The 26627-nt window shown below is 42.7% G+C and overlaps 4 protein-coding genes across 6 annotated transcripts in view; 2 read left to right on the top strand and 2 right to left on the bottom strand.

Moving 5' to 3' along the window:
• The first annotated feature begins 107 nt into the window (after positions 1-107).
• Helz (Helicase with zinc finger) lies at positions 108-10759 on the top strand. Of its 3 annotated transcripts, none has more exons than XM_017254017.3 (6): positions 108-261; positions 1930-2022; positions 2086-2561; positions 2625-3258; positions 3571-8241; positions 8536-10759. In XM_017254017.3, exons 3-6 carry the CDS (start codon positions 2211-2213, stop codon positions 9210-9212), a joined length of 6333 nt encoding a protein of 2110 aa, XP_017109506.2. In that variant the 5' UTR covers positions 108-261; positions 1930-2022; positions 2086-2210; the 3' UTR covers positions 9213-10759. The 3 variants fall into 3 exon arrangements, with proteins under 3 accessions (XP_017109506.2, XP_017109504.2, XP_017109505.2); XM_017254015.3 differs by lacking the exon at positions 108-261 and adding an exon at positions 662-803; XM_017254016.3 differs by lacking the exon at positions 108-261 and adding an exon at positions 843-1081.
• Positions 10760-11274: 515 nt separating this feature from the next.
• On the bottom strand, positions 11275-11965 carry NHP2 (NHP2 ribonucleoprotein). The gene is made up of 2 exons (XM_017253942.3): positions 11620-11965; positions 11275-11561 (listed from the first exon to the last, which is right to left on the bottom strand). The coding sequence occupies exons 1-2, from the start codon at positions 11868-11870 to the stop codon at positions 11330-11332; spliced, it is 483 nt and encodes a 160-aa protein (XP_017109431.1). The 5' UTR covers positions 11871-11965; the 3' UTR covers positions 11275-11329.
• A 161-nt stretch (positions 11966-12126) lies between these two features.
• On the bottom strand, positions 12127-13199 carry gnu (giant nuclei). Its single transcript, XM_017253941.3, has 2 exons — positions 13043-13199; positions 12127-12980 (listed from the first exon to the last, which is right to left on the bottom strand). Exons 1-2 carry the CDS (start codon positions 13068-13070, stop codon positions 12241-12243), a joined length of 768 nt encoding a protein of 255 aa, XP_017109430.2. The 5' UTR covers positions 13071-13199; the 3' UTR covers positions 12127-12240.
• Positions 13200-18733: 5534 nt separating this feature from the next.
• The window catches only part of LOC108133912 (Ig-like and fibronectin type-III domain-containing protein 2), a 64034-nt gene continuing 56140 nt past the window's right edge, over positions 18734-26627 (top strand). Inside the window, exon 1 of the mRNA XM_017254018.3 lies at positions 18734-19178. The gene's annotated coding sequence lies outside the window, so the exon portion shown is untranslated. The remainder of the gene's footprint in view (positions 19179-26627) is intronic.

The raw sequence follows: 26627 nt of genomic DNA, 5'->3' as shown, positions 1-26627 counted from the left end.
AGCTTATTTAAAAATTAAATACATTAAAGAATACACCCTGGTCCGCTCGAGGGTTAAACATTTCCGGAAATTGGCAGCACTTTGTGGCCACGTTAGCCAACACTGGAGCAACATTTTGCGAATTTTTCCTCACATACATACATAACTTATTTTTAACATTTTTCGACGTGATTGTGATGTGCATTTTCTCTCATAGTTTGTGCTTAACCATGTAAAATATAATTAGAAAATAGTGTATAAACAATAAGATTTAGTTCAAAGGTAACAAATGGCTATTAGAAGCAAGTAAAATAACAAAAAGAAACGCAAACGCTAACTACATTCGCCAGCTGGCTGGCTGACTTGCTATAATCTTTTCTGAGCTATCGTCCGGTGGCCATTGGCCATGCGGAATGATTAACGAGCCATATACATAAATAACTGACTAATCAGATAAAAGTGCATTGCCTGCACTTGCATGTATTGTGGACATATAAGTTGCCGTTTTTATATGGCAAAATCATCGTGTTTGGGACAGTGTTGTTTTGTCAAACAGGCGGTTGGTGTTGTGAAGCGCGATCAGCCGATAAACTCATATTGTTTGGATTAATTGGATGCCTGTATTTTAACAATATCACATTATGAATAATAAATTTCATTAAATTTATTGTGTATAACTCGGAATTTACTTATTTTTGGTAAAAATGAGGTTATTTAAGATTCCAATTGCCACATGCGATACTTGAATGCGATGGTTCTTCGTGTTTTCCAACACTCCCGACTGTCTGCTGTGCCTAGCACGTAAAAGCAAAAAAAAAGAAATGGTAAAATAAAAGCCCGTAAATTCGCGTGTATTGTGGAAAATAACAATCAATGACTGTTCATCGCTGCCCTGAAACTTAAACTATGCTAATAACTCAAATTTACCGGCCAGAGTTCGCTATGAGGGCTGCAAGTAGCCCAATACGAAATGGCCTGGTCGAGAAAAAAATCTGCATATGTATATAAAAAGAAAAGGGCAAAAAATAACATTAAATAATAGTACGGTGTATACTTTCTTGATAAAGTGCAATTGCTTACCGCAGACGTTTCGCCATTTAATGTAAATAACACCCGATGCCAGGCCGCATATAAATAAAAACGAAACACACACACACACACACTAACAGGAAACAGCAACAACAACAACAATAAGGGGGAAAAAAAAGCGCATAGCCAGCAACCAGGCACCTCCTCCAAAAAGCCAAAAAATTACTTTTAATTATGCTTACAAATTTTTGGTCGAATTTTGCGAGTGCGAGTGCGTCCTCGGCCACCCAGTAGCCATGAAGTCCATCCTCGGGTCAGCCCCCGCCATCCCTTCTAGGTGGGTGCCCTAGGGTGCCTAGCCGGTGCTACTGAAAATTGCTCTCTTATGAAATTTTGCGTAACCGAATTAGAATGAAAATTGTGTAAAAGGGAAAATGAATATTGGTGGATAACACTTTCGTTTGTTTACGACAAACATATATATATATATATAAAGAAATATATATATATATTTTATGTACATACCTGGGTAGCAATTCTATAATACCCATATACACAATTGTTTGTGATCCGATAAGCTCTGGACTTCTGCCACTGGCCGCCAGATATAAACAAATTCTGTTTTGGGCAGTCTTGGAGGGATTGGAATTGCAGGAAGCCGATTCTATTTTATTATTTAGCAGCTTTTCGAGGCAACTGTTGCCGGTATAACACAAACCACAAGCTGGCAGTTGATTTAAGTCTATAATCTTAAAAATCTGTGAAAATAAATAAATAAAAGAAAAGGTTTTAACCTTTAAATTATACAATTGGCTTTAAAAAACGAAAATTATGTGCTGATTGTTGTTGTTTTGTAGAATAATATAATTATTTTATTATTTTCTTAAAATTGTCTAATAAAAACTATTGTTTTTTTTTTAGTAAACATAATGCCCGCAAAGTATCTGAACCATTAATGTAAAAAAAAACGAGAAACGATCTTTAAATATTAACCACCCACAGTTGTTAACTTATGTAAGTATAGTTACTAAACTTAATCACTGTATTACCACAACTAACTTCTAAATCCATTTGCAGTAGAATTACCATAGAACTTAGACGAGCAATCAAGACAAGCGACAACCCCGGACACCGACACATGCATGAGTGACCATCCGGATAAACCTACCCAACCAAGCCATCATCATTCTTGTCAGTGAACGATGGCCGCCGAAAAGGAGATGCAGGCCCATGACATGGTCCGGCGACGAAGTTGGGCCCGGGCCGTGGCTCTCTACGACCAGCTTATTACCCCCACACCTGGCGGCTCGAGTGCCCAGGCAGCGGGATCTGGTTCCGGTTCGAGTACAGGAACGCGGGCGCAAAAAGACCAACAGATCGCCTGCTTGCTGGGACGCTGTGAATGCCTGTTGGAGATGGGAAAGTTCGAGGGCTGCTTGGCCGACGCCTACAAGGTGCTGACCCTGCTCTCCGAGCAGACCGAGTGCCTGGCCAGTGTCTCTCGAGCACGCCGTTGGCTCGTCCACGCCCTCTTCAAGATGCACAAGTACGGGGTAAGTGGATATCTTCCAGAATATAATTCTAGTCGTTTATTAATCGCCTATCATCCTTTCTAGGATGCTGAGATCTTTCTAAGCAAGTGGATAAACGAGCTAAGCGGCCAACAGATATACTCGGACATATCGAAGACCCTGGAGCGGTACAAGTCCATCATACAGATGATCATGAACGGCCAGCACAAGTCGCAGGCCCAGAAAATCCCGCATGCCCGTCTCGAAGACGAAATGGCCATACTGGACACCAAGCTGGACCACTGGGCCACCAATAATCTGCCACTGGACAAGTACAGCAAGTTGCTCAGCAACAAAGGTCTCAAGAAGCGGGAGCAGCAACAGCAGCAGCAGCAACAACACCAACAGCAGCAACAACAACAACAGCAGAATGGCAATGGCCTTGGCGGCAACTATGCTACCAGCAGCAGCAGCAGCTCCAGCACCGGAAGCAGCAGCACCATGTCCAGCTCCAGCACAAGTCTCTACAAGACCAATGACCTGCTGGCTGCCATGAAGCTGACCGCCGGCAAGCACCAGCCTGGCGAGGGATCGGTCTCGGGATCTGGCTCAGATCAAGGCGATCAGACGACGCCCTCGACCACCTGTAGCTATTGCGCCATCACTTTCCAGACAAGGAATGAGCTGCGCCAGCACTGCCAGACGGAGGCCCACCAGAAGGTCATAATGAGTGATGAGGGTGAGTAAGGGGTCTTGTTAGTTAGTTATAGTTTAGTTTAGTAATTAACTAAAAAAAAAGCATGTTTCTGGAAAGGATTTCCTACAAAATGAATCATATTTTGTAGAATCTTTAAAACATTTCATTTATTTTTTTAAATTTTAATCAAATATTTAAAAAAACCTTTAAAAAACTTAAAAAATTAATTCGAAGCCTCATAAATGAAATGATTCTACACCCTAGACATACTTTTCTATATATTTTTGAAAAAAAACACTGCCAACATGAATCCCCAATCACTGAAAAAGTACAATGCTTTGCCCCATCGTTTAGGACGCGACTGGAAGTGGCGACCGCCGCCCCGAGGCTACACCCTGGACACCTACTCCCTGTGCGAGACGTTTAGCGAGGCGCACACCTGCCACTATGGGGCGCAGTGCGTGGAGGCCCACGGCCAGGACGAGCTGAACGAGTGGAAGGAGCGTTTCGAGTACCGGCGGATGCGCGTCCAGAAGGCCTGCGAGAAGGAGCTGTACGGCAAGTCGTACACGGAGCAGGTCCTGGAGCGTTGGATTCAGGCGACGGCACCCGAACGGGTGATGTGCGAACGAGTGCCGGACATGGAGGCGCACTGCGAGCAACAGCTGGTGACCAGCATCAGTTCGAAGACCTCCAAGCGGGAGTGGCTCTTCCAGCTGGAGACCAAGAAGCCACTGAAGGCCGTGGCTCTGCTGCAGGATGCCCATCGGAACCACTTTGCTCTGAAGACCATCAGGCAGAGCAAGCCCACGGAGTCGGTCATGGAGCTGAAGTCGGACCAGGAATGGGTATCAGGATCGTCGGCTCCTGCAGAAGCCTCTGGCGAGGAGGCCGCCACGCTAACCCACGAGATTACGGTGGAGTTTCACACGGAGATCTATGGAACATTTCGGCAGGCCATCTGCTTCGACGTGGGTCAGGAGCCCCTGCTGGTGCGCCATCTCTGCGTGGATGTGCTGCCGGTGAACGATGCGGAGAAGATCGAGGAGATCAAGCGGGACATCATCAACAGCTCGGCCACGCGCTGGGATGTGGCCAACACGCAGTTGACGCGCTTCGAGACCACCATTGGCACGCACCTGAAAACCGAAGCCTATCTGAGCGATCTCGAGCACGAGCGGGAGCTGTTGGAGCGCTATCCATGCCCCCGGGCCGCCACCTTCACCCTGACGCAGTCCACCATCCTGGAAAAGCGGCTGACGCAGAACAACTATCGGTCCCGCACCCACGAGCTGCTCAACGTGGAGGAGATCGCCCGCTACGAACAGATAGCCCGCTACAATGTGAGAACCAGGCTGACGGTGGCCTCCAACTACATCCTCACGCCGGCCGGCATGGCCACCAGCACGGCCAAGTACTCGCTGGCCGGTGAGCTCTTTGCTCTGATGCGCCTGGGCAAGGACATCTCCGAGGACACGTCGCCGGGCCGGCTGATTCTGTCGAACTGCAGCAGCGTGTACATCTCCAAGCCGGAGGATAACGAGTCGAAGGCGGATCAGCTGCGTCCCGTGTACGAGGCCCTCATCGAGGACAAGGGAAAGAATGTCATCTACCTGAAGCTGTCGGCCAAGTGCGTGGAGGCGATGGGTCTCCAGGCGGACACGGAGCTGGACGTGGACATACAGTTCCAGTTGAATCGGATGCCCTACTGCGAGTGGCACAACGCCGTGGACAAGATCACCGACTTCCGGCTTATATTCCCCGCCACGGAGCTGGAGCCGAGTATTCCGTGGACCCCCAAGAAGCAGTGGGCGGACGCCTGTGAGCCGAAGCTGAATGCCAAGCAACGGGAGGCGGTGAACGCCATAACCACGGCCCTGAGCATCAAGCTGCCACCGATACTGCTGATTGGTCCGTTCGGAACCGGAAAGACATACACCCTGGCGCAGGCCATCAAGCAGCTGCTGGCCCAGCCGGAAGCCAAGATCCTGATCTGCACGCACTCCAATTCGGCCGCCGACCTGTACATCAAGGAGTACCTGCATCCGTGGATCGAGGAGGGCCTCGAGGAGGCCACTCCGCTGCGAGTCTACTACCACAAGAGGTGGTCGGCCACGGTGAACAGTGTGGTGCAGAAGTACTGCATCACCGACGGCGTGGGCAACTTCAAGCGGCCGAGCGTTGAGGACATCATGCGCCACCGGATCGTGGTGGTGACGCTGAGCATCAGCATGGAGCTGGCCACTCTGGGCCTGCCGAAGGGTCTGTTCACGCACATCTTCCTGGACGAAGCGGCCCAGGCGATGGAGTGCGAGGCCATAATGCCGCTGGCGCTGGCGAACGATTCCACGCGGATCGTGCTGGCGGGAGATCACATGCAGATGAGTCCGGAGCTGTTCTCGGCCTTCGCCAAGGAGCGCAAGCTCCACATATCTCTGCTGGAACGCTTGTACGACCACTATCCATCGAACTTCCCCTGCAAGATCCTGCTCTGCGAGAACTATCGCGCCCACGAAGCCATCATCCGCTTCACCTCCGAGCTCTTCTACGAACAGAAGCTGGTGGCCTCTGGAAAGCAGCCGAAGCACGAACGCTTCTATCCCCTGACCTTCTTCACCACCCGGGGCGAGGATGTGCAGGACAAGAACTCGACGGCCTTCTACAACAACGCCGAGGTGTACGAGGTGGTGGAGCGGGTCTCGGAACTGCGCAAGAGATGGCCCAGTGCCTGGGGGAAGCTGAACGACACGAGCATCGGCATCATGACGCCCTACGCGGATCAGGTGTTTCGCATCCGATCCGAGCTGCGGAAACGGCGCATGGGCGGCATCTCCGTGGAGCGAGTCCTCAACGTTCAGGGCAAACAATTCCGAGCGGTCTTCCTGTCCACTGTGCGCACCCGAAGAACCTGCATGCCCCAGGGCAGTGGCCCGGGAGCCGCCTCCTCTGCCAGCATTGGTGATGCGGACACGGACTACGGCTTCCTCAGCAACTCGAAGCTCCTGAACACGGCCATCACTCGTGCCCAGTCGCTGGTTGCAGTGGTGGGTGATCCGGTGGCTCTCTGCTCCATTGGACGCTGTCGGAAGGTGTGGGAGCGCTTCATCGAGATATGCGACGAGCACAAGTCGCTGTTCGGCATCACCTGGTCGAACCTGCGGTCCCAGCTGGATGGCGTGGAGTTGAAGCGAGGCTACGTCCTGAATCCGCTAGCGCCCGAGTTTGTGCCGCGGTCCCTGCAACCGGAGGCCTACCTTAGGGAGCAGGCTGCTCTCTACCTGAACGGACCCCAGCACGGACACGGCGGCCACGGGCCACCAGGACCGCCGGCTCACTTCGCCACTGCCGCGGGAATGCTGGGCCCGGGACCGGCGGCGGCTGCCCACCAGATGAATCAAATGGCCGCCGCCATGGCCGCCAATCACATGTACTCCATGATGGCGGCAGCCGCCGTGGGCGGAAAGATCGGCAATGGTCCGGGACCAGGAGCAGGACCCGGAGGACCCGGCTCAGGCCCGCCACCGCACTTTGGCAGTGGAGGGGGAGGAGGAGGCGGCGGTGGAGGACACATGGGCATGCGAGGACCACCACCCCAAGCACCCCACTTGCGGGGTATGCCAGCTGGAGGACCACCGCCCAGTCAGCCGCACGGTGGAGGAGCAGGCGGAGGAGGGCCACCGCCACCGCAGTATGGGCAGTACCCGGCTATGCAGCACTGGCGGCCACCCCAGGGACAAAACCAAGGCCCCGGCCCGGGACAACAGCCACCGCCCCAGAATCCGAACGCCAGCCTGTGGGGTCCGCCGCCACAAACCAATCCCTGGAGTGCCCTGCCACCCAACAAGCAGCAGCAACAGCCGCCACCACCGCCAGTCAGCAATGCTGGACGAGGACCACCGCTCAACGCGAATCCATCGCTACCACTCAGAGGCGGAAGTGTACCACCGCCGCCGCCGAACGCCTCGGCTGCCGCCCAGTTGCTGCGGAATCCCAGTGAGCTGGGCTACCTGGCCAAGAAGACCCTGTACAACCATGGTCAGGCGCCGCCGCACCACGGACTCTATGGCCTCGGGCCACCGCCAAACCCATCGCAGCAGCAACAACAGGCGCCGCCGATGGGCGGAGGAATGCAGCGCGGAAGCAGCGTGCCCAACGGACCCATGTCACCGATGGAGAACGGGCCGCCGCCCTATTTGCGGCACAACGGCAGTGGCTACAACCCGGGAGGACCACCGCCGCCTCCGTCGCAGCAGCAGCAGCCGCCCGGGCCGAATCACTTCATGTACGCCGGCAAGCAGCCGTCACCCAGCTCGATGAGATTCCAGGAACTGTTGCCGCCGAACGTAAGCATCTACGAGATGGCGTTCAACCCGAAGGAGGAGCAATACAAGTGGTACCTTAAGCTGCTGGAGACCGTGGGCCAGGACGGAGCCAACAAGTTCGCGGACATGCTGCGCCAGGTGATGGCCACTCTCCAACAGCAGCAGCAACAGCAACAACAGCACAAGCCGCCCCAGCAGCCGATGGTCAACAATCCCATGCTGAACAATCCCCATGTCCAGCGGCCGCAGTACCCGATGATGTATCCACAGCAGCAGCAACAGCCGCAGCAGTCCGTGGACGCCTCACCGCCGCTGGAGAACTTCAACCAGCAGATCGATTTGGTCTTCAACTCCATCATGAATGGGGGCAACGACATAGCACAGCCGATCCTACGGGATGTACTGGGCATGGTGGCGGGTAGCGCCGGAAATCCCAATGGCCCACCGATGAACAATGGTCTCAATGGCGCCGATCTCCAGCAGCAGCAGCAGCAGCAAAGCCGCCTGTTCGCCATGATGCAGCAGCAGCAGCAACAACAACAGCAGCAGCAGCAAGGAAAGCCACCACCGGGTCCGGGTCCAGGGCCAGCACCCGGACCGCTGTATCCCAATCACATGGGCGGCCCGGGCCTCCACCAGGCACCGCCCAACGGCAGCGGCAACAGTCTGGGCGGCGTCGGGAACTCCAACTTCATGGGCAATGGTAAGAGAAATCGGATTTGAACCGGATACGAAACGGATCTGGCTCGAATCTGGGATCTGGGACCTTTGGCAAGTCAAGACACCGGGAGATTTGATGTGTGTTCTGTAAATATTGTTTTAAGATAGTTTTAGATTAAAGTGTGATGTGTTGGATATTTTTGCAAGGATAGGTTGTGTGCGACTTGTGGGGAGTCTAGGGACAAGATCTATGTCTTCCAACTTGGCCAATGGGTTGAGGGAACCAACTGCTAACCTTTGAACCTCCTAAACTAATACCTTTCATCTTTATCTTTAGCTGGAAACGCACTTCTCAACGACAAGCCGTTCAACAACCTGAACATGCATAACAACCTGGGTGCCGGTGGAGTTGGAGGACTGGGAATCGGAGCCGGTGGTCACAACGGCGGAGGTCACAACAACAATAACAACGGACTGCTGAGCAATGGCAACAGCTCGGTGCCGCTGTACCGGCGACAGGCTCTGGCCGGGAACGGCATCGGAGGCGGGAACAGCATCGGAGGCGGGAACAGCTACAACAACATGCCGGGCCTGAACTCGGGCACCAACCTGATCGAAGCCCTCTTCCAGGCCAACAACTCGCTGGTGGATCACGGCATCAAGTCGTCGGACCACATGCACGGCGTGCTCTTCAACAACTTCAATGCCCTGAAAGGCGGCCATGATGTGGACCTGTTCCAGGCCAATGTCCCCCATTCGGAGGCGAGCCATCAGCACCAGCAGTCGGGCTCTTCGTCGGCGACCACATATGCGGCCGTGCTGAGCGGCGGTGGTGGACCGGCTGGACCCTCGGCGGGTCAATCGCAGCAGGCGGGTGGCGTTGTGGGCGGGGCAGGGGCGGGTGGCAAGTCCTCCCAGTCGGTTGGCGGCGGGGATCTACTCGAGAAGGATCCCTTTGCCGCCATCCGGGAGTTGGGACAGGCCACAACGGGATTCTACAACTATTTTCAGTGAGAGTTGGTACTGCTCCTGCTGTGGCATCAAAGGGCTTTAATCTAAAGGAAACAAAAACAAAAAAAAACAAAAAAAAAAAAGAAAATTTAATAAAAAAAAAATTGAAAAATTCATAGAGAAACAAAAAAACGTAAAAAATATCCCAGATAATGGGAAAAAAACGGAAAAGGAAACGAAAACGGAAACGGAAAAGAAAACAAAAAACGAAAAAAGAACTGCTTGTTAATTATAGTTGGCCCTCCCCCCTACTACCCCCCCTTATCCTTATTTTTTGCTTTCATTTTAATTGCAAATTATTTAGTTACGGTAGCCTTAAGTTTAACGTGTGAATTATTATAATTAATTAATAATATATACATACCTATTTAGGTAATTTTCTTAGTGTTTACTAAAAGTTTTGCCCAAATGCCGCAGCAGGAATTTTGTTTTTCGCCGACGACCTCATCCTGTCTCTCCCACTTCCCACTTTTCCTGCCACCCACCACCTTTCTGCCCCCGCATCCAACGGGTTGCTCTGAGCAGCCCAGTTACAAAATTAAATATTATGCCTATACAAGAAACAACCTTATTCATTAGACTCTGAAAACGAAGAAAAAAGGATAAAATGCAAAAAAAAAATAAAAATTACAAAAAAAATTAAAAGTCAACATAAAAATTAAAAAAAAAAAAAATGAGATAAAATATGTAATAACTATAAACTGCAGAATGCATAGTTAGCTTTAGATTGTAAGATAATTCAAGAACATTTGTATTGTAAATTTTTTGCTAATTTTAGGTCGTAGCTCCTCGGGGGAGCTACGTGAACCTTCAGTTCTCTTTCTACCTTTTCAGTTATCGATTGTAAAACTTTCAATTTGTACAGCAGTTGACTATTCAAAAAACAAAAAAACATAAAAAAAAAAATAACTATTAACGAAAAAAATCATTAAAAACTGAAAATTTGTCATGCACTCAAATATATAAATTATTATCCTTATTAATTGTAACTTCAGATTATATACCTAATATATATATATATTTAATGGCTATAGGGGATATTGTGTACGAATTAAACATACCTACATACGAACATATATATGATATGCCTATATATATATATATATATATCTTTAAATTGTGCACGAGTTATTTGTTCCTTTGCCCATTCGAAATTGTCGATGTGTGTGTAAATTATATTACGATTGTTGATCTGATCCCTAAGACCCCCATTTTTGCAGCCATCGTCCTGCATCCTGCATCCTGCACGTATAGTCGTCGTCCCCTCCCCCACCCCATCTCTCAGAATAAAATCTTCTTATAAACAAAGCCCTCCTTTAGTCCTTTCTGATGACTGGTTAACTGTAAAACAAAACGAAAGAAATGCAAAAAAACAAAAACAAATATATATATGAACTTTTCGATAAGAGTATTTAACCGATCTTTGAGTTTTATCGTAGTATTTTTGGCTAGCGACTTGGATAGCATATACATTATTAACTATATATACCTGTAATTATTTAACCAATGTAACGCATAACAAACTAAACAAAAACTAAAAAGAAAAAGAACGAAATTTAAATTTAATAAACAAACAAAAAGATTGTACTTTTAATAACCCCCCTCCACTCATGTCATTTGTTACAAAAAAAAAAAGATCTTTAAAAAATATAGGATATATACATACATTGCATAACTACACTGGACACATTTAGTGTTAATTATATGTAAATTTAGAAGCCACATACATACATCAACACACATGATCACCATCCTACTAACAACCTACCATAAAAGGACACATTCATCGAGCACAAAAAACCAGAAGGATAACAGAAATCTAACGAAATTTCCCCCATTTCTATTGTATTGTATATGTAAAACAATTTATATGAAACCAGCTACGCTGAAAATACTTATAAAAAAAAATCACAAAAAAAAAGAGAAAACAAAAAAGATCCCCAAGGGACAACAAAAAAAAAGAACATTTTGGAATTTTGGTTTCGGGATTTTAGATTTTAGATTTAAAAAAGGATTAAAATTTTTGCTTATCCAGAAAAATATTCCTCTGACATTTATTAGGATTTTTGTTTTAAACTTAACTATATTCTTAATTAGCAGACAAAACTAATTCTATTGCATTAGACAGGAATATTCAAGCCGGAAAGCTCCTCCTTGACCTCATCGTACAGGTCCTTGTAGTCATCGTTTTGACGGATCAGCAGGGCAACTGTACCCCTCTTGACGCCCATGGCAGCTCCCAGATCCGACCTACTTGGCGTGTATGCATAGGGAATACCCTTTTCTTCACAAACAGCCGGCAAGTGGCACATAATCTCCACGGGAGTCACATCGCCAGCAAAGATGCAAATTCTGTTCCAGAAAGAACTCATTAATTTCAATACTTTCATAGGGATAATCATATACTAACCCAGTTTCGCCTTTGCGTATGCGGGTCTGCACATCCTTGAGGCCATTTCGCAAAAAGGTTTTGTGCTTCATGGCCTTCTTTACCAGTTTGTAGCACTTTTTGGCCAGTTTTTTACCTGCCATGGGTTTGGCGATGGAGTTCACGAACAGCAATTTGTCATCATAGGTCTCCTCCTCCTTGATCGACACATCTCCGCTCACCTGGACAGAGGTGTCGGCATCTTCGGAACGCTCCTGCTTTACCTTAACCATGATTTTTAAGTAAAAATAATTGAATATTCAGCCAAAACTGCGCTAGTTTCACTCCTAAACACGTGTTGGTTGTTTTTAGTGATGGGAATACCGCGTCTAGTCTTATCGATTAGTTTTCGACGAATGGGTAATCGATAACGATAACGTTTGCGCGCCAAAGTCCAGGGATGCATTCATTTTTTTTTAAATGATATTTTTAAACATTTCGTTTTTAAAGATTTTCTTTTAGTTTTAAGCCTTTAAAAAAAATTCGCCATTTAATTTTGTTATTGAATTTAAAATAAACATTTATTTAAAACTAACCATTTAAAAAAGTGACGACATAAAACATTAAGATATTCTGGAATTTCGCACACATAAAAGAATTAATTTAAGTTTGAAAAAATTGCTTGGCCAGCTGAATAATTTGCATGGCAATTTTGACCTCTCGTGCCCCGCGAACTCCCAAGGCCTCCAGGTCCTCAAGGGTCAGTTGGATCAACACCTCAAGGTCTATCTCCTGGCTTGTGAACAGCTCTGTGAGATGCTCATTGCCGGTGCGGTCTAGCAGGGATCTAACCCGTGGACTCAAGGTAGGATGCTCCACCGGGGAGGCATGCTTAAAGCGTCTATAAGTGGAATGGGGATTGGGGCTCATGTTGGAATCCTTTTTTCTGGAACTGGACTCCTTTTTCAACCAGGACAAATCATTTTTAACCGTTACTGTGTGCCGCGACCCTTGCTGGATTTCCTGCTTAATTTTCGCGGCTCGTTCCCCTCGCGATTGTGTGTCAAGCGAAATGGAGGAGGAGGTGTTCCTTCCACTTCCAGTGGTTCCACTGTGGGTGTTCTGACCTGATGGCGAAAACACGGATCGCGTGCGCATAAATGCTTGGGAAAAACGCGTCGGTTCGGCACTTCCTGGTAGGGTCCGCGTACTAGTACTGTGTCTTGTGTGCCGGCGGTCCGGCACCTGCAAAAGGTTAGACCTGAGGCCACGGAACAGGGCAGTGCGCGATGTAGTGTTGCTCCTTCCGACCCCAGTGGGCGTTACATCATCGTCCACTCCAGTGTCGAATGAAAATGCCTGGGAAGTGAGTGGAGTAATTGGCGCCAGAGGAGATCCGGGATCTGCGAAAATTACAATAATCAATATGGAGCAACATTTTTTAAATTTTAATTCACAAAATTACCTCTCCACACTCGATTGTAGCGTTCCATTTTGTAGGGGACGAAAATAGTTGGACGGACACAAAACGACAAAAAAGGAACGGCTTACAAAACTTTTATTTTGCAAAAAAGAGCGAAATTCCAATAACTGTAAGATACAGTTTCAAAAGTGTGACCGGGCACAAAGCGTTATAAATTTCAAAAATCATTAAAGTACTTTGATCTGGCAATATCTAGAATCCATTAACCGATTCTGTATAATCCGTATCAGCCCTTTTGAAATCATATTGGCCTAACATGCAATTTTGGGATTTCTAAAGAGGACGTTTTAGAAAAATATTAAAAAAATCTAAAATAAATGATGGAACTATATTTTAATGCAGATTTGTAGAAAATCTACATCGATCTACAAATCGTTTAAGGTATACCGCTCAAGAATCGGATAAGTATTGCCGAAGATATAGCCTTCGCTGTGGACCATTTAGTGGCTCCAAGCATTTTGGGGGATTTTCAAAGGGGGTCGTCAAGAAAATTTGACAAAAAATTAAAAATAAATTACGTTCTCATATTTTGATGCAGATTGGTGGAGAATCGATCTGCAAATCGTTTAAGGTATTCCGCTCAAGAATCGGATAAGTATTGCCGAAGATATAGCCTTCGCTGTGGACCATTTAGTGGCTCCAAGCATTTTGGTGGATTTTCAAAGGGGGTCGTCAAGAAAATTTGACAAAAAATTAAAAATAAATTACGTTCTCATATTTTGATGCAGATTGGTGGAGAATCGATCTACAAATCGTTTAAGGTATTCCTCTTAAGAATCGGATAATTATTGCCGAAGAAATAACCTTTGCTGTGGACCACATAGTGGCTCCCTGCATTTTGGTGGATTTTCTAAGGGGGTCGTCCAGAAAATTTGACAAAAATTGGAACAAAAATTACGTTCTCATATTTTGATGCAGATTGGTGGAGAATCGGTCTACAAATCGTTTAAGGTATTCCGCTTAAGAATCGGATAATTATTGCCGAAGATATAGCCTTCGCTGTGGACCACATAGGGGCTCCATGAATTTTGGTGGATTTTCGAAGGGGGACCTCCAGAAAATTTTACAAAAAATTGAAAAAAAATTACGTTCTCAAATTTTGATGCAGATTGGTGGAGAATCGGTCTACGAATCGTTTAAGGTATACCCCTTAAGAATCGAATAATTAATGCCGAAGATATAGCCTTCGCTGTGGACCACATAGTGGCTCCATGCATTTTGGTGGGTTTTCGAAGGGGGTCCTCCAGAAAATTTGACAAAAAATTTAAAAAAAATTACGTTCTCATATTTTGATGCAGATTGGTGGAGAATCGATCTACAAATCGTTTAAGGTATTCCTGTTAAGAATCGGATAATTAATGCCGAAAATATAGCCTTCGCTGTGGACCACATAGTGGCTCCATGCATTTTGGTGGGTTTTCAAAGGGGTTCCTCCAGAAAATTTGACAAAAAATTAAAAATAAATTACGTTCTCATATTTTGATGCAGATTGGTGGAGAATCGATCTACAAATCGTTTAAGGTATTCCTGTTAAGAATCGGATAATTAATGCCGAAGATATAACCTTCGCTGTGGACCACATAGTGGCTCCCTGCATTTTGGTGGATTTTCTAAGGGGGTCGTCCAGAAAATTTGACAAAAATTGGAACAAAAATTACGTTCTCATATTTTGATGCAGATTGGTGGAGAATCGATCTACAAATCGTTTAAGGTATTCCGCTCAAGAATCGGATAATTATTGCCGAAGATATAGCCTTCGCTGTGGACCACATAGTGGCTCCATGCATTTTGGTGAATTTTCTAAGGGGGTCGTCCAGAAAATTTGACAAAAATTGGAACAAAAATTACGTTCTCATATTTTGATGCAGATTGGTGGAGAATCGGTCTACAAATCGTTTAAGGTATTCCGCTTAAGAATCGGATAATTATTGCCGAAGATATAGCCTTCGCTGTGGACCACATAGGGGCTCCATGAATTTTGGTGGATTTTCGAAGGGGGACCTCCAGAAAATTTTACAAAAAATTGAAAAAAAATTACGTTCTCAAATTTTGATGCAGATTGGTGGAGAATCGGTCTACGAATCGTTTAAGGTATACCCCTTAAGAATCGAATAATTAATGCCGAAGATATAGCCTTCGCTGTGGACCACATAGTGGCTCCATGCATTTTGGTGGGTTTTCGAAGGGGGTCCTCCAGAAAATTTGACAAAAAATTTAAAAAAAATTACGTTCTCATATTTTGATGCAGATTGGTGGAGAATCGATCTACAAATCGTTTAAGGTATTCCTGTTAAGAATCGGACAATTAATGCCGAAAATATAGCCTTCGCTGTGGACCACATAGTGGCTCCATGCATTTTGGTGGGTTTTCAAAGGGGGTCCTCCAGAAAATTTGACAAAAAATTAAAAAAAAATTACGTTCTCATATTTTGATGCAGATTGGTGGAGAATCGATCTACAAATCGTTTAAGGTATTCCTGTTAAGAATCGGATAATTAATGCCGAAAATATAGCCTTCGCTGTGGACCACATAGTGGCTCCATGCATTTTGGTGGGTTTTCGAAGGGGCCCTCCAGAAAATTTGACAAAAATTGGAAAAAAAATACGTTCTCATATTTTGATGCAGATTGGTGGAGAATCGATCTACAAATCGTTTAAGGTATTCCTGTTAAGAATCGGATAATTAATGCCGAAAATATAGCCTTCGCTGTGGACCACATAGTGGCTCCATGCATTTTGGTGGGTTTTCAAAGGGGGTCCTCCAGAAAATTTGACAAAAAATTAAAAAAAAATTACGTTCTCATATTTTGATGCAGATTGGTGGAGAATCGATCTACAAATCGTTTAAGGTATTCCGCTCAAGAATCGGATAATTATTGCCGAAGATATAGCCTTCGCTGTGGACCACATAGTGGCTCCATGCATTTTGGTGGGTTTTCGAAGGGGGTCCTCCAGAAAATGTGACAAAAAATTGAAAAAAAATTACGTTCTCATATTTTGATGCAGATTGGTGGAGAATCGATCTACAAATCGTTTAAGGTATTCCGCTCAAGAATCGGATAATTATTGCCGAAGATATAGCCTTCGCTGTGGACCACATAGTGGCTCCATGCATTTTGGTGGATTTTCTAAGGGGGTCGTCCAGAAAATTTGACAAAAATTGGAACAAAAATTACGTTCTCATATTTTGATGCAGATTGGTGGAGAATCGGTCTACAAATCGTTTAAGGTATTCCGCTCAAGAATCGGATAATTATTGCCGAAGATATAGCCTTCGCTGTGGACCACATAGTGGCTCCATGCATTTTGGTGGATTTTCTAAGGGGGTCGTCCAGAAAATTTGACAAAAATTGGAACAAAAATTACGTTCTCATATTTTGATGCAGATTGGTGGAGAATCGGTCTACAAATCGTTTAAGGTATTCCGCTTAAGAATCGGATAATTATTGCCGAAGATATAGCCTTCGCTGTGGACCACATAGGGGCTCCATGCATTTTGGTGGGTTTTCAAAGGGGTCCAGAAAATTTGACAAAAAATTTAAAAAAAATTACGTTCTCATATTTTGATGCAGATTGGTGGACAATCGATCTACAAATCGTTTAAGGTATTCCGCTCAAGAATCGGATAATTATTGCCGAAGATATAGCCTTCGCTGTGGACCACATAGTGGCTCCATGCATTTTGGTGGGTTTTCGAAGGGGGTCCTCCAGAAAATGTGACAAAAAATTGAAAAAAAATTACGTTCTCATATTTTGATGCAGATTGGTGGAGCATCGATCTACAAATCGTTTAAGGTATTCCTTTTAAGAATCGGATAATTATGGCCGAAGATATAGCCTTCGTTGTGGACCACATAGTGGATCCATGCATTTTGGTGGGTTTTCGAAGGGGCCCTCCAGAAAATTTGACAAAAATTGGAAAAAAATTACGTTTTCATATTTTGATGCAGATTGGTGGAGAATCGATCTACAAATCGTTTAAGGTATTCCTCTTAAGAATCGGATAATTAATGCCGAAGATATAGCCTTCGCTGTGGACCACATAGTGGCTCCATGCATTTTGGTGGGTTTTCAAAGGGGAACCTCCAGAAAATTGGACAAAAAATTGAAAAAAATTACGTTCTCATATTTTGATGCAGATTGGTGGAGAATCGATCTACAAATCGTTTAAGATATTCCGCTCAAGAATCGGATAAGTAGTGCCGAAGATATAGCCTTCGCTGTGGACCACATAGTGGCTCCATGCATTTTGGTGGATTTTCAAAGGGGGTCGTCCAGAAAATTTGACAAAAAATTTAAAAAAAATTCCGCTCTCAAATTTTGATGCAGATTGGTGGAGAATCGATCTACAAATCGATTAAGGTACTCCGCTCAAGAATCGGATAATTATTTCCCAAGATATAGCCTTTGCTGTGGACCATTTAGTGGCTCCAAGCATTTTGGTGGATTTTCAAAGGAAGTCTTCCAGAAAATTTGAAAAAAAAAATGGAAAAAAATTACGTTCTTATATTTTGATGCAGATTCGTGGAGAAACGATCTCGAATCGTTTAAGGTATTCTGCTCTAGAATTCGATAATTTTTGCCAAAGATATAGCCTTTGCAGGGGCCAAAAAGTGGATCCGTGTTTTTTTTCCGATTTTTGGGGGAATTCGGATTCCGATAGTCCTATCTAAAAAAATTGGTCTGTCTGTCTGTCTTTTGATGTTTTTTTGCCAAATTTGTAAGGGGAATTTATAGAATATAGACCAGTCGTCATAGTAAAAATTAGAAAGCTTTAATTATAATAATTAATAATATTCATAAACATTCCACTAATGGAATGTTCCCCCATTCAACATCTAATCTCCAATAAAATCTCTGATGTTATCCACGAGACTTTTATTAAAATCAATAAATTAAGAAGAAAGTTCAAGAAACCCACTACGCATTAATATTTAGCATTTGACATGTCTAAGTACCTTGGCTGTGTTGTTTTTATACTTTCCACATAATATTATTTAGCCTCTAATTAAAGCGAGTTTGGCCAGTTTCTGTTGATGCGATTTTCGATTTTGCGACGCAGACTTTTTTGGAATTAGGAATCAACAGATGAACCGATAAAAGGTAAACAATTGCAAAAAAGCCTCGCAATAAAGTACCCAGCGAAATAATCAATTTCATTAATTAAATTCCAAATGAAAATGCACAATTTTTGCGTATGAAAATAATAAAAAATATTCATAAGATCGAAAATCATGACAATGCCACCTGTTAAAGCTGGATAATGGTGTATGTGTTGTTGTTGGGGCTGGGGCTGGGATTTTGTTCGCTTTATTTTGTTTTTGTTGGCCAAGAACAACACACTTTTGTTGTCTTTGCGCATTCGGCAATGCCGAAGCTTTGGTCTTCCACCGCCGAACCACCCACGGTCCCCACCACCTCACCTGCTGGGAGGCTTGTTGTTGCCGGCTTTTGACCAAAAACAGCTGAGCTCCCCACAACAACAACAGGCCCAACCAGCTGCTTTGTGTTTATATTTTTTTCACGAGCACCGCAGCACCTGCGCAGAAGCAACTTGCCCCACAAGACTCCCCTCGTATCAGCAAAGTGACGGATAACCGAAGACTAAAGCCGAGCTTTCGGACGTATAAAATTGCGACGATTCGCCGCTGGGCGACTCAGTCGTCTAACGGAGTTGAAACCTGAATGCTGAGCTGGAAGAGAATTTTGGTGCCCATATATTAGTCCCCGTTGAGAATCCAACGAAACCCAAGTCGTAAAATCAAAAATATTCACACGCTGCGTCAAAAGTCATAAACAAGTGCGTTTTTCAAAAAATACTAAACGGGTGCGTGTGGTGCTTTTGCGGTGTGCCCTTAAAAGTGGCAAATAAAATCCAAATTCCACAATAAAAATTATATATATTTTATACAACAAAAAAAATATATATATCTATTGAAATCAATAAGCTACGTGAAATATACAAGTTGTTTAAGCATTTCGATCGCAGTGCTCTTGAGACATGCCAAAGTAGCCAGTGAAGTGTTAAAAAAATCACAGCAACTACCAACTACGACAACTTGCGAAACGAATTTTTTCGAGTGCTTGGACATCGGGCTGCCTCAACAAAAGAACTTTGGTAGGTTTTGGCTTTTGGGTTTTTGGTTTCGGTTTTCCACCGGACCCCACAGCCATTGCTTTGCTTTGCTTAGCTTTGTTTGCCTTTGCCGTATTTCATGCAAATTAAATTAAGCAATTAAACGAAACGAAAAATACAAAAAAACACAAAACAAAAAAAAACTATATTTGCTCAAGCTCGATTCTTGAGATATTTTCGGTTTTTGTTTGGCTATTGGATTACCTCATGTGTATGGCTTAGACCTCTCCAAGTGATTGCAAAAGTTTCTTTATTAATTTTTTTGTTCGTCGCCCATTTTTTGTGCTATCGTCTTTCAGATTATTGGTAATTTTAACAAAATTTACTCAATCGGTCAGTTATTGCTTTGACGGGTTGTTCCCCTTTTATTTTTTGCACTAGTTTTGCTCTTTTTATTCCCCAGCGATGGAAGTATGAATAAAATGTTCCACTGTTTTCATTTATTTTTTTTGTACTCTTACTCTTACTTTGTGTGTTGCTTGTGAAAAATCAAATAAAAACTCAAAAAACTTTTTTAATATCAACAAGCAACGGGGGCAAATGCTGCTGCACTGGAATATATTTAATTGAACAACAAAAAGAAAGCCAAACAATCATAGGCAGTACAGAAAAGTGGATTGCTGTGTTGTTGCTCTTTCTGGCGCTCAAACGATACACAATGGATCAGGAGTACAGCTGCCACCTAGAACAAGTGTCATAATAAATATTTAACAAAAAAATAAAGACTATAAATAATGAGAGAAGCTCAAATTAAATCAAAAACTATGGAAAATGTGTCCTTGATGGTATTTTTTGTGCTCCCAAATGTTATATATTTCAAAAAGTCTTTGAACTTTGTTTTAAAAAATCCAGAACCGAAAATAAATAAGCAAACATGTCTGAGTCTACGGAGCCTATTTGAATTATATGTTGTAGGTTCTGTAAAAAAAAAAAAACCAAAACAGACAAAAGCGTAAAGGCAAATTTGAAAATGTGCAAACAGAAATTTGCTTTGGCAAACAGATTTCAAAATAAACCAAAACAAACCCAAAGCAATAAAAGCCCTCAAAAAATAAGGGGAAAATTGTTGGAAAATGTAACAAGTCAAAGGAATTTTTTTCTCCATCCAATTCGTTTGCTTCCCCCATTCTTACTCACTGACTTTCCCGCATTTTTGTGATAATTTAGATAGAAATGTTATAAAAAAAAATAGATTAAAATGTTAGGTTTTCCTCGCCGGAAAACGTGAATGGAACTTAAATATTTGCGAGAAATAGTTGCGTTGCTGTTTGATAAAAAAAAATATATACAAGTGTTTGATTTTAATAGAATTTTTGAAACTATGTAAATAATGGAAATCGAATTTTTTAAAGAGGTTATGTAAACCTTTCATTTTATAAATCAAATAAATTTTTATTTCGCGACTTAGCCTACAGCATCTCACTCCACCGTCAGTTCAAAAAGTTTACCGACTCGGCAAGATTAAAATAAATGCCAAAAAACTTTTTGGATTTTGATTTGGCTGATTTTCAACTTTTCTTTTAATGTCCCCGCCTTCCATTCTACTTGAGGAAATATGCAAATGGAGTGCGTTCAAGTATTTGTTGAGAATTAAACGGAAATAATTGAATTATGCTTAAATCAAATGAGAACCTTTCAATTCAATCCAATCGAAAGTCAACAAGCACATTGAATAAATAAATATGTGAGGGTAGGAAACCTAATATTAAATGGGAATAATAATGTAAACATTTGAGTTATCCAACCGCATTTACATAAACAAGGAAAAACTCTTGAAACCAAAAACTCAACTATCTGTAGTACTGAACTCTTTTTTGTTGGCCTTTGGCTGATTCCATCTGCAAGGATGTGTGACAGGCAACAGGAAAAGCTGCCAATTAGAGCCGGATTTCCATACTAGGATTAAGTCACAAATTCACAGAAATGAAAATATTTTAAATAAATTAAAAACTAGAATTTCTGCCACACTTTCCCATTAAATAACAGCACGACTAGGCATTTCACAAACTTTTTGGCCCCGGAATACTAAATTCCATAATTAATGGTCAAGCCAAGAGTATCTGAATCGAAAGAAAAGTTGCAGAAATGTGTGAAATGTTAAATTAAAGGATAAACTCTCTCTGCCTGTCTGTACTTGGGAGTGTGTACTCGTCTAATTCCCCAAGGATATGCTTCCTTCCACCCAGAATACTAGAATGAATATGAATGTGCATCGTATGTTTTGGTAGCTTGAGTCGCCTGCATTGGGGATTTACCAGACCTACTACCAAAAAAATGAAACAAAATTGTCCAACCAAAATTTATTCTGTTGTCGCTTTAGAATAGAGCAGCCTCCAAGGACCAACTAAGAAAAAAAGTGAAGATAAAATACATAAAAATACAGATACAATTTACCAGAAGCAAGCAGATGTTGGTTTAAAAAAGGTCTTTTTTTTTGGTAAAGAACTGCAGTCACTGTGGAATAAACGTTTTGGATTTGATTTTTTATGAATAATCATAAGATCTCTTTTTTTGAAAGTTTCTTTATTCTACTGTCCTAAGATAGTATTTTAATATTGGGTTCATAATGGAAAATTCGAATAATTTATTTTTCATCTCTGAAGTTTAGTTTCTATTCTAATAGAAACTTTTTAAAATATTCAAATATTCAAACTATTTATTTTATTTTGTAAGTAGCCACTCTATACCATTTTTTCTCTAAGAACAAACGCAAATAAATCTACAACCAAACATGAAAATGTGATGTATGGAAGACCTTCCTTTTGACAGTTTCCAGCTCATTGTGTGCCCATTGTATGGGCCAGTGGAGACGAGAGCCAAAGTCACATGAGTGCAATTTTAAAACAGTGAAAGATATATAAAGCAAAAGCAAACAACTGATCAAATCTCGGCGCTATTGCAATGGGCGTCGTTTTCCGAAATGACGGCTTAGATGTACTCGCATAAAAAAAAAACGCTTGTACACCACCATCGAGGAAGATGAGAACCTGGAGACCTCGAACTGCGAGCTGCGAGCGAACGAAGATGGCAAACAACTGAGGTTGCAATAAATCCCTGGCAAGACAAGGAAAAGGAGCTGCAATTGAACCGCCTGCTCCTTGGGTCCGTCCTGCGTCTGCATCAACCAAGTCCTGTGTTCTCGACCGTCGGTCTAAGTCCGTCATTTGGTCCTTTGGTGATGGGGTGCTCGGGTCGAATAGCGCAACAGAATGTCAATTACTTGAATGTGAGGTTGGGTCAAAAGCTATATAGAAGTGCTTGATTTTCATTTGAAAATTCCCAGCCCGGCAATGGGGAAAAACTATTGGGAGCCCTGATTGCCTCTCGGTTACTTTGACTAATTTTTGGGTTTGTGTTGCATTCGAGCAAATCGTCTTGCGGAAAGCAATAAATTTTTCTGCAGGAAATTTAATGGATTAGGGGGATGTGAGAAATTTATCCCTGATTTGAGGTTTGATTTTTCATATTCAAGCTGCATTTCTTACCTCTCTATGCTCTTAGCATTTGTGTAATACACTTAAAACAACATATTTTAATTAAGAAAAAAAGTAAAGCCCTTTTAGGATAAAATCAATATATCCTTTTCATTTTTTAAAGTTGATTGCCACATTTTTTGGAAAGTCTAATGCATGATGAAATGTAATGAAAATATTTTTTCTTAGTGCACTATCCAAAAGTGAACAGAAGTTCACATCTGGGCCTTGGTCCAGGTCCAAACGTTTTTCTGTAGGTCTTTCCATTTATCGATGGCTTGGATGCATGTTTGTCTGTCAATTGGATTTCGTCCTGGAAGTGAGCTTCGAGTTTTGAGTTTCTTTTTCGAGTGCCAGAGTTAGGGCACTTGGCCGCCTTTGAGCTTTGAACATGCAAGAGGCCGGGCCTGGTCAAATGCTTGGCTCGTTTGCAGGTTTCCTTTGTGCCTTTGGGTTTGGGCTTGGGCTTGGAATTCCAGCTAAGACCTGAAGTTCGGAAATTGTTGGCATGCCTCTTTGAACATTTGAAATAAATTATCGAGGGAAAAAATCCCCAAACTATGGAATAAATTTTTATAATTAGCACATCACTTGTCAACAATTCAAGTTTATTATTACTTCATTAAATATTTATTTTTATGATTTTTAAGTTAATTGGTTAGACTTTGTAAGTGATATATTTTAATAGCTTATAACTCAAGCTGTTTTTTTCCAATTTAAATTAAATTTGCTTATTTTGTAATTTACTCTCGAAAAGTGTTAAAAACTTTCTTTTTAAGTCCTCAAATCTGTCCTCGAGTTGATAAACAACGACAAAGAGACATAAACACAAAAAGACCCAGAACATGGAGAAAAAATAATTTCTAGGGCTGAGACTCGACAATGACTATAACAGGATTTACTCCGCGAGAAGTACACTCAAAGGACTTTCTTGATTCAAAATATAAGGCACTATAAAATAAGGGAAAATCTGATCATTGTTTGTAAGCTATTTGTTTCTTTATAAAATTTCGTATCAAGTAACTTCGGTTGAAAGGACCTCTTTAGTTACTTTCTGGATTTTTTTCGACTGTATAACCATCTAGAGAGATAAAGATTGTGACGAATGCTCCACAGTCTTCTGGCTGTGATGGAAGCAGTCGTAGAAGTCGTCGCATCAAAATGAATGGATATAGTTTAAGTGTAGGAAAAACATGCCCGAAACGGAAGAACTAATGGATGGATGTATGGCTGGCTGGTTGGCTAAAAGATGGGCCCTGACAGGGGCCAGAGTTGCCAGAACTGTCAGATGTGATGCTTTTCTTATTGTTGTTGTTATTCTTGTTGTTGTTGTTATTGTCGCTGTTTTATTCTATGAACTCAGAACGCGTCGCGTCATTCGCAATTTTTCTATTGTTTGCGCAGTTTTTTTCCGCCCGTCCTACTGTATTTCGTATCTTTTTGCACGTTACGTCTGTTTGTCTGACAGCTGAGCACTGTTTATATGCCAGACATATACCTACCCACATCTATAAAGCTATATATATGTATATAAATGTATATGTACATATATACTATAGTGTTTGTGTGTCCAGACGACTGCCTGTCGACGGAGTTTCCTCGTATTACCCTGTCAATCTTTACTTTCACGGGCCCGGCTTGTAATGTTTTAACGCTGCATGTAAGAGGAAAATTGCCGAGAATTTTTCGCAATTTTTTGGGGGTAGGTATAGGGCAGATTTTTGGTTGGAGGTAGTAACTACGTATCGAACTATTTTAATACCTTATGACCACATAAAGCCTATTTTTACAAAGGTTTGAAATATTCAATTGATTTTATAAAATAAATTTTCAAAAACAATCCTATTTTGTAACGAAAAATTAAACCCTTGATTCATATGGACCTATTTAAATCTTAAAAAAAACTATCTAAAAAACACAAATGTAGAAAAATGGAATGCGAGGAGCGTACCATAAAAAAAATAAAATTCCATGAAGGCTTTGTCCGTGTTCGCTGCTAAAGAAATGAGCAAAAATTTCACCAAAATGGCAAAAGGACCAGAAGGGCCAGGAAAAGGGATAACGGAAGGCGGGGGAAATGAGTTGGGGGGAATGACTGCCTTGTGTGACACAAGTGACACTATTTTCTGGTGCTGCCAGTGCCACAAGTAGAAATTCGCTAATGCTCGCTGTTGCAGGCGGCAGATGCAACAAAAACAAAAACAACAACAGCAACGGCGAATGCGCCAGCACACTGGGGATGCCGCGCCATGTTGCAATTATTATTTCCGGCTGGAAGCGAAAAATAAAGTTGGATATGCAATGAGCAGGAAGCAGCACACGCCAAAGCACAGGCGTGGCGTGTGAAAAAAATAAGGCCTGCTAACAGGACACCACATACACTTACACCAACTGACACACACACACACACACATAGTAACAAGTGCACAGGAACCCTCAGCCGCAGCGTTGCCCAACCTCAAATCCTGTCGGAGATGAGAGCTGAAAAAAAGAGGATAGTTAGGGGCTGAAAGATGATGAAGTGCAGTTTGATGGGGGTGTACCGAGAATTAGTAACTAAAATTAAGACGCACTACACTACTTAGAAATTTAATAATTAAACAATAGTCGTTATTGATTTTACAATGTAATTTTCCATTTAAAAATGTAATTTAGTGATTTTGGACTTCAGGGCGTATGAGTAATATTTTTTTATGAACGTTTTTTCAGAGAATTGTTTTTAATTAAAAATCGTTTTAATAACCAAATTTATGAATAATAAAATATATATATAATACATATATTTTGTCAAGCTAAATAGAAACTAATTTGCTGCTAGTTTGTATTTAATTCTGGATTACATGGCGTATGATTAATTTTCTTTCAGAATTATAAAACGGTGACAGAAAATTGTTATATATTTAAATAAAATATACCAAACTACATAGAATTTTTTTGTACAGCTTAGATTTTATAAAAAAAATAATATATTCATATAAAGCACACTATTTTATTTAAAACCCACATGGCGTATGAGTAATATTCGTGTAAAGCCTGTTCCCTTTCTGTTTTTGAAAGAAAAGAACGCATTGCGTATAGTTATTTTTACTTTCGAGATCCTACATTTTGACTTATTTATGAGCCTCGACTGCCTGATCATGGAGATATTCCTTTATCTCGAGCCTTCACTGTCCTTTATTCGTAGTCCCTTGAATTTTCAGCCCATCATCAGCGGCAGCGAAAAAAATAACCGTACATTGCAGCAGCAGTAACAGCAGCATCAGGAGCGGCTGCAACGTCGCTGTTTCCTCTTTTGTTTGTGTGCAGCGCATAATTTGCGAGACAAACATGCAAAAATGCCCCAGAAGTGAAAAAAATATCCCAACCTACATACAGATCCATGCATATACATGTATGCACTCATACAGACGCGATTCGGAAAGGGAGAACAATTCCCCAGCAAGTTGAAGTGCAAAATGGCGGGAGCAAAGGACTTCCACCAGGGGGGTGGTGCCACAATGGGGGTGGTGCGGTTACGGGTTGAAGATTTTGAAGTTTTTGCGGTGGTAGCCGGCATCTGGGCCGCCGCCGCCGCCGCCGCCGTTGCCGCTGTTCGTTTCGTTTCGCTTCAAGACGCAAAGTTTATCTTGCGCTTAGGCGCAACGGCCGCGAGTTGCAGCCAACGGCTTCATCTCAAAGGGTCTCTATTTTGTCCGCTATGAGTGTGTGCTGCACTGGAAAAAATACTTTTACTTTTAGAATTTATGTAATGCTAAAAAAATTATTGCTAAGACATGTATTTTTTTAAATATTTCCTATCAATTTAATGTACGTTTTTAAACTGAAATTTACTTTTTACTATATTTTAGAGCAATCTCTTATTATATTTTTCAGTGCCCTTTGGTGTGGCAGCTTCTGTGGGATTTTTTGACTTGTTTATGGCCATAAGTTGATTTCCGAAATGGAATTCTCAAAAAGG

The sequence above is a fragment of the Drosophila bipectinata genome, chromosome 3L (genome assembly GCF_030179905.1).
Source record: "Drosophila bipectinata strain 14024-0381.07 chromosome 3L, DbipHiC1v2, whole genome shotgun sequence".
In the NCBI taxonomy this organism is placed as follows: Eukaryota; Metazoa; Arthropoda; class Insecta; order Diptera; family Drosophilidae; genus Drosophila; species Drosophila bipectinata.
This window is presented reverse-complemented; position numbering and strand designations above follow the sequence as displayed.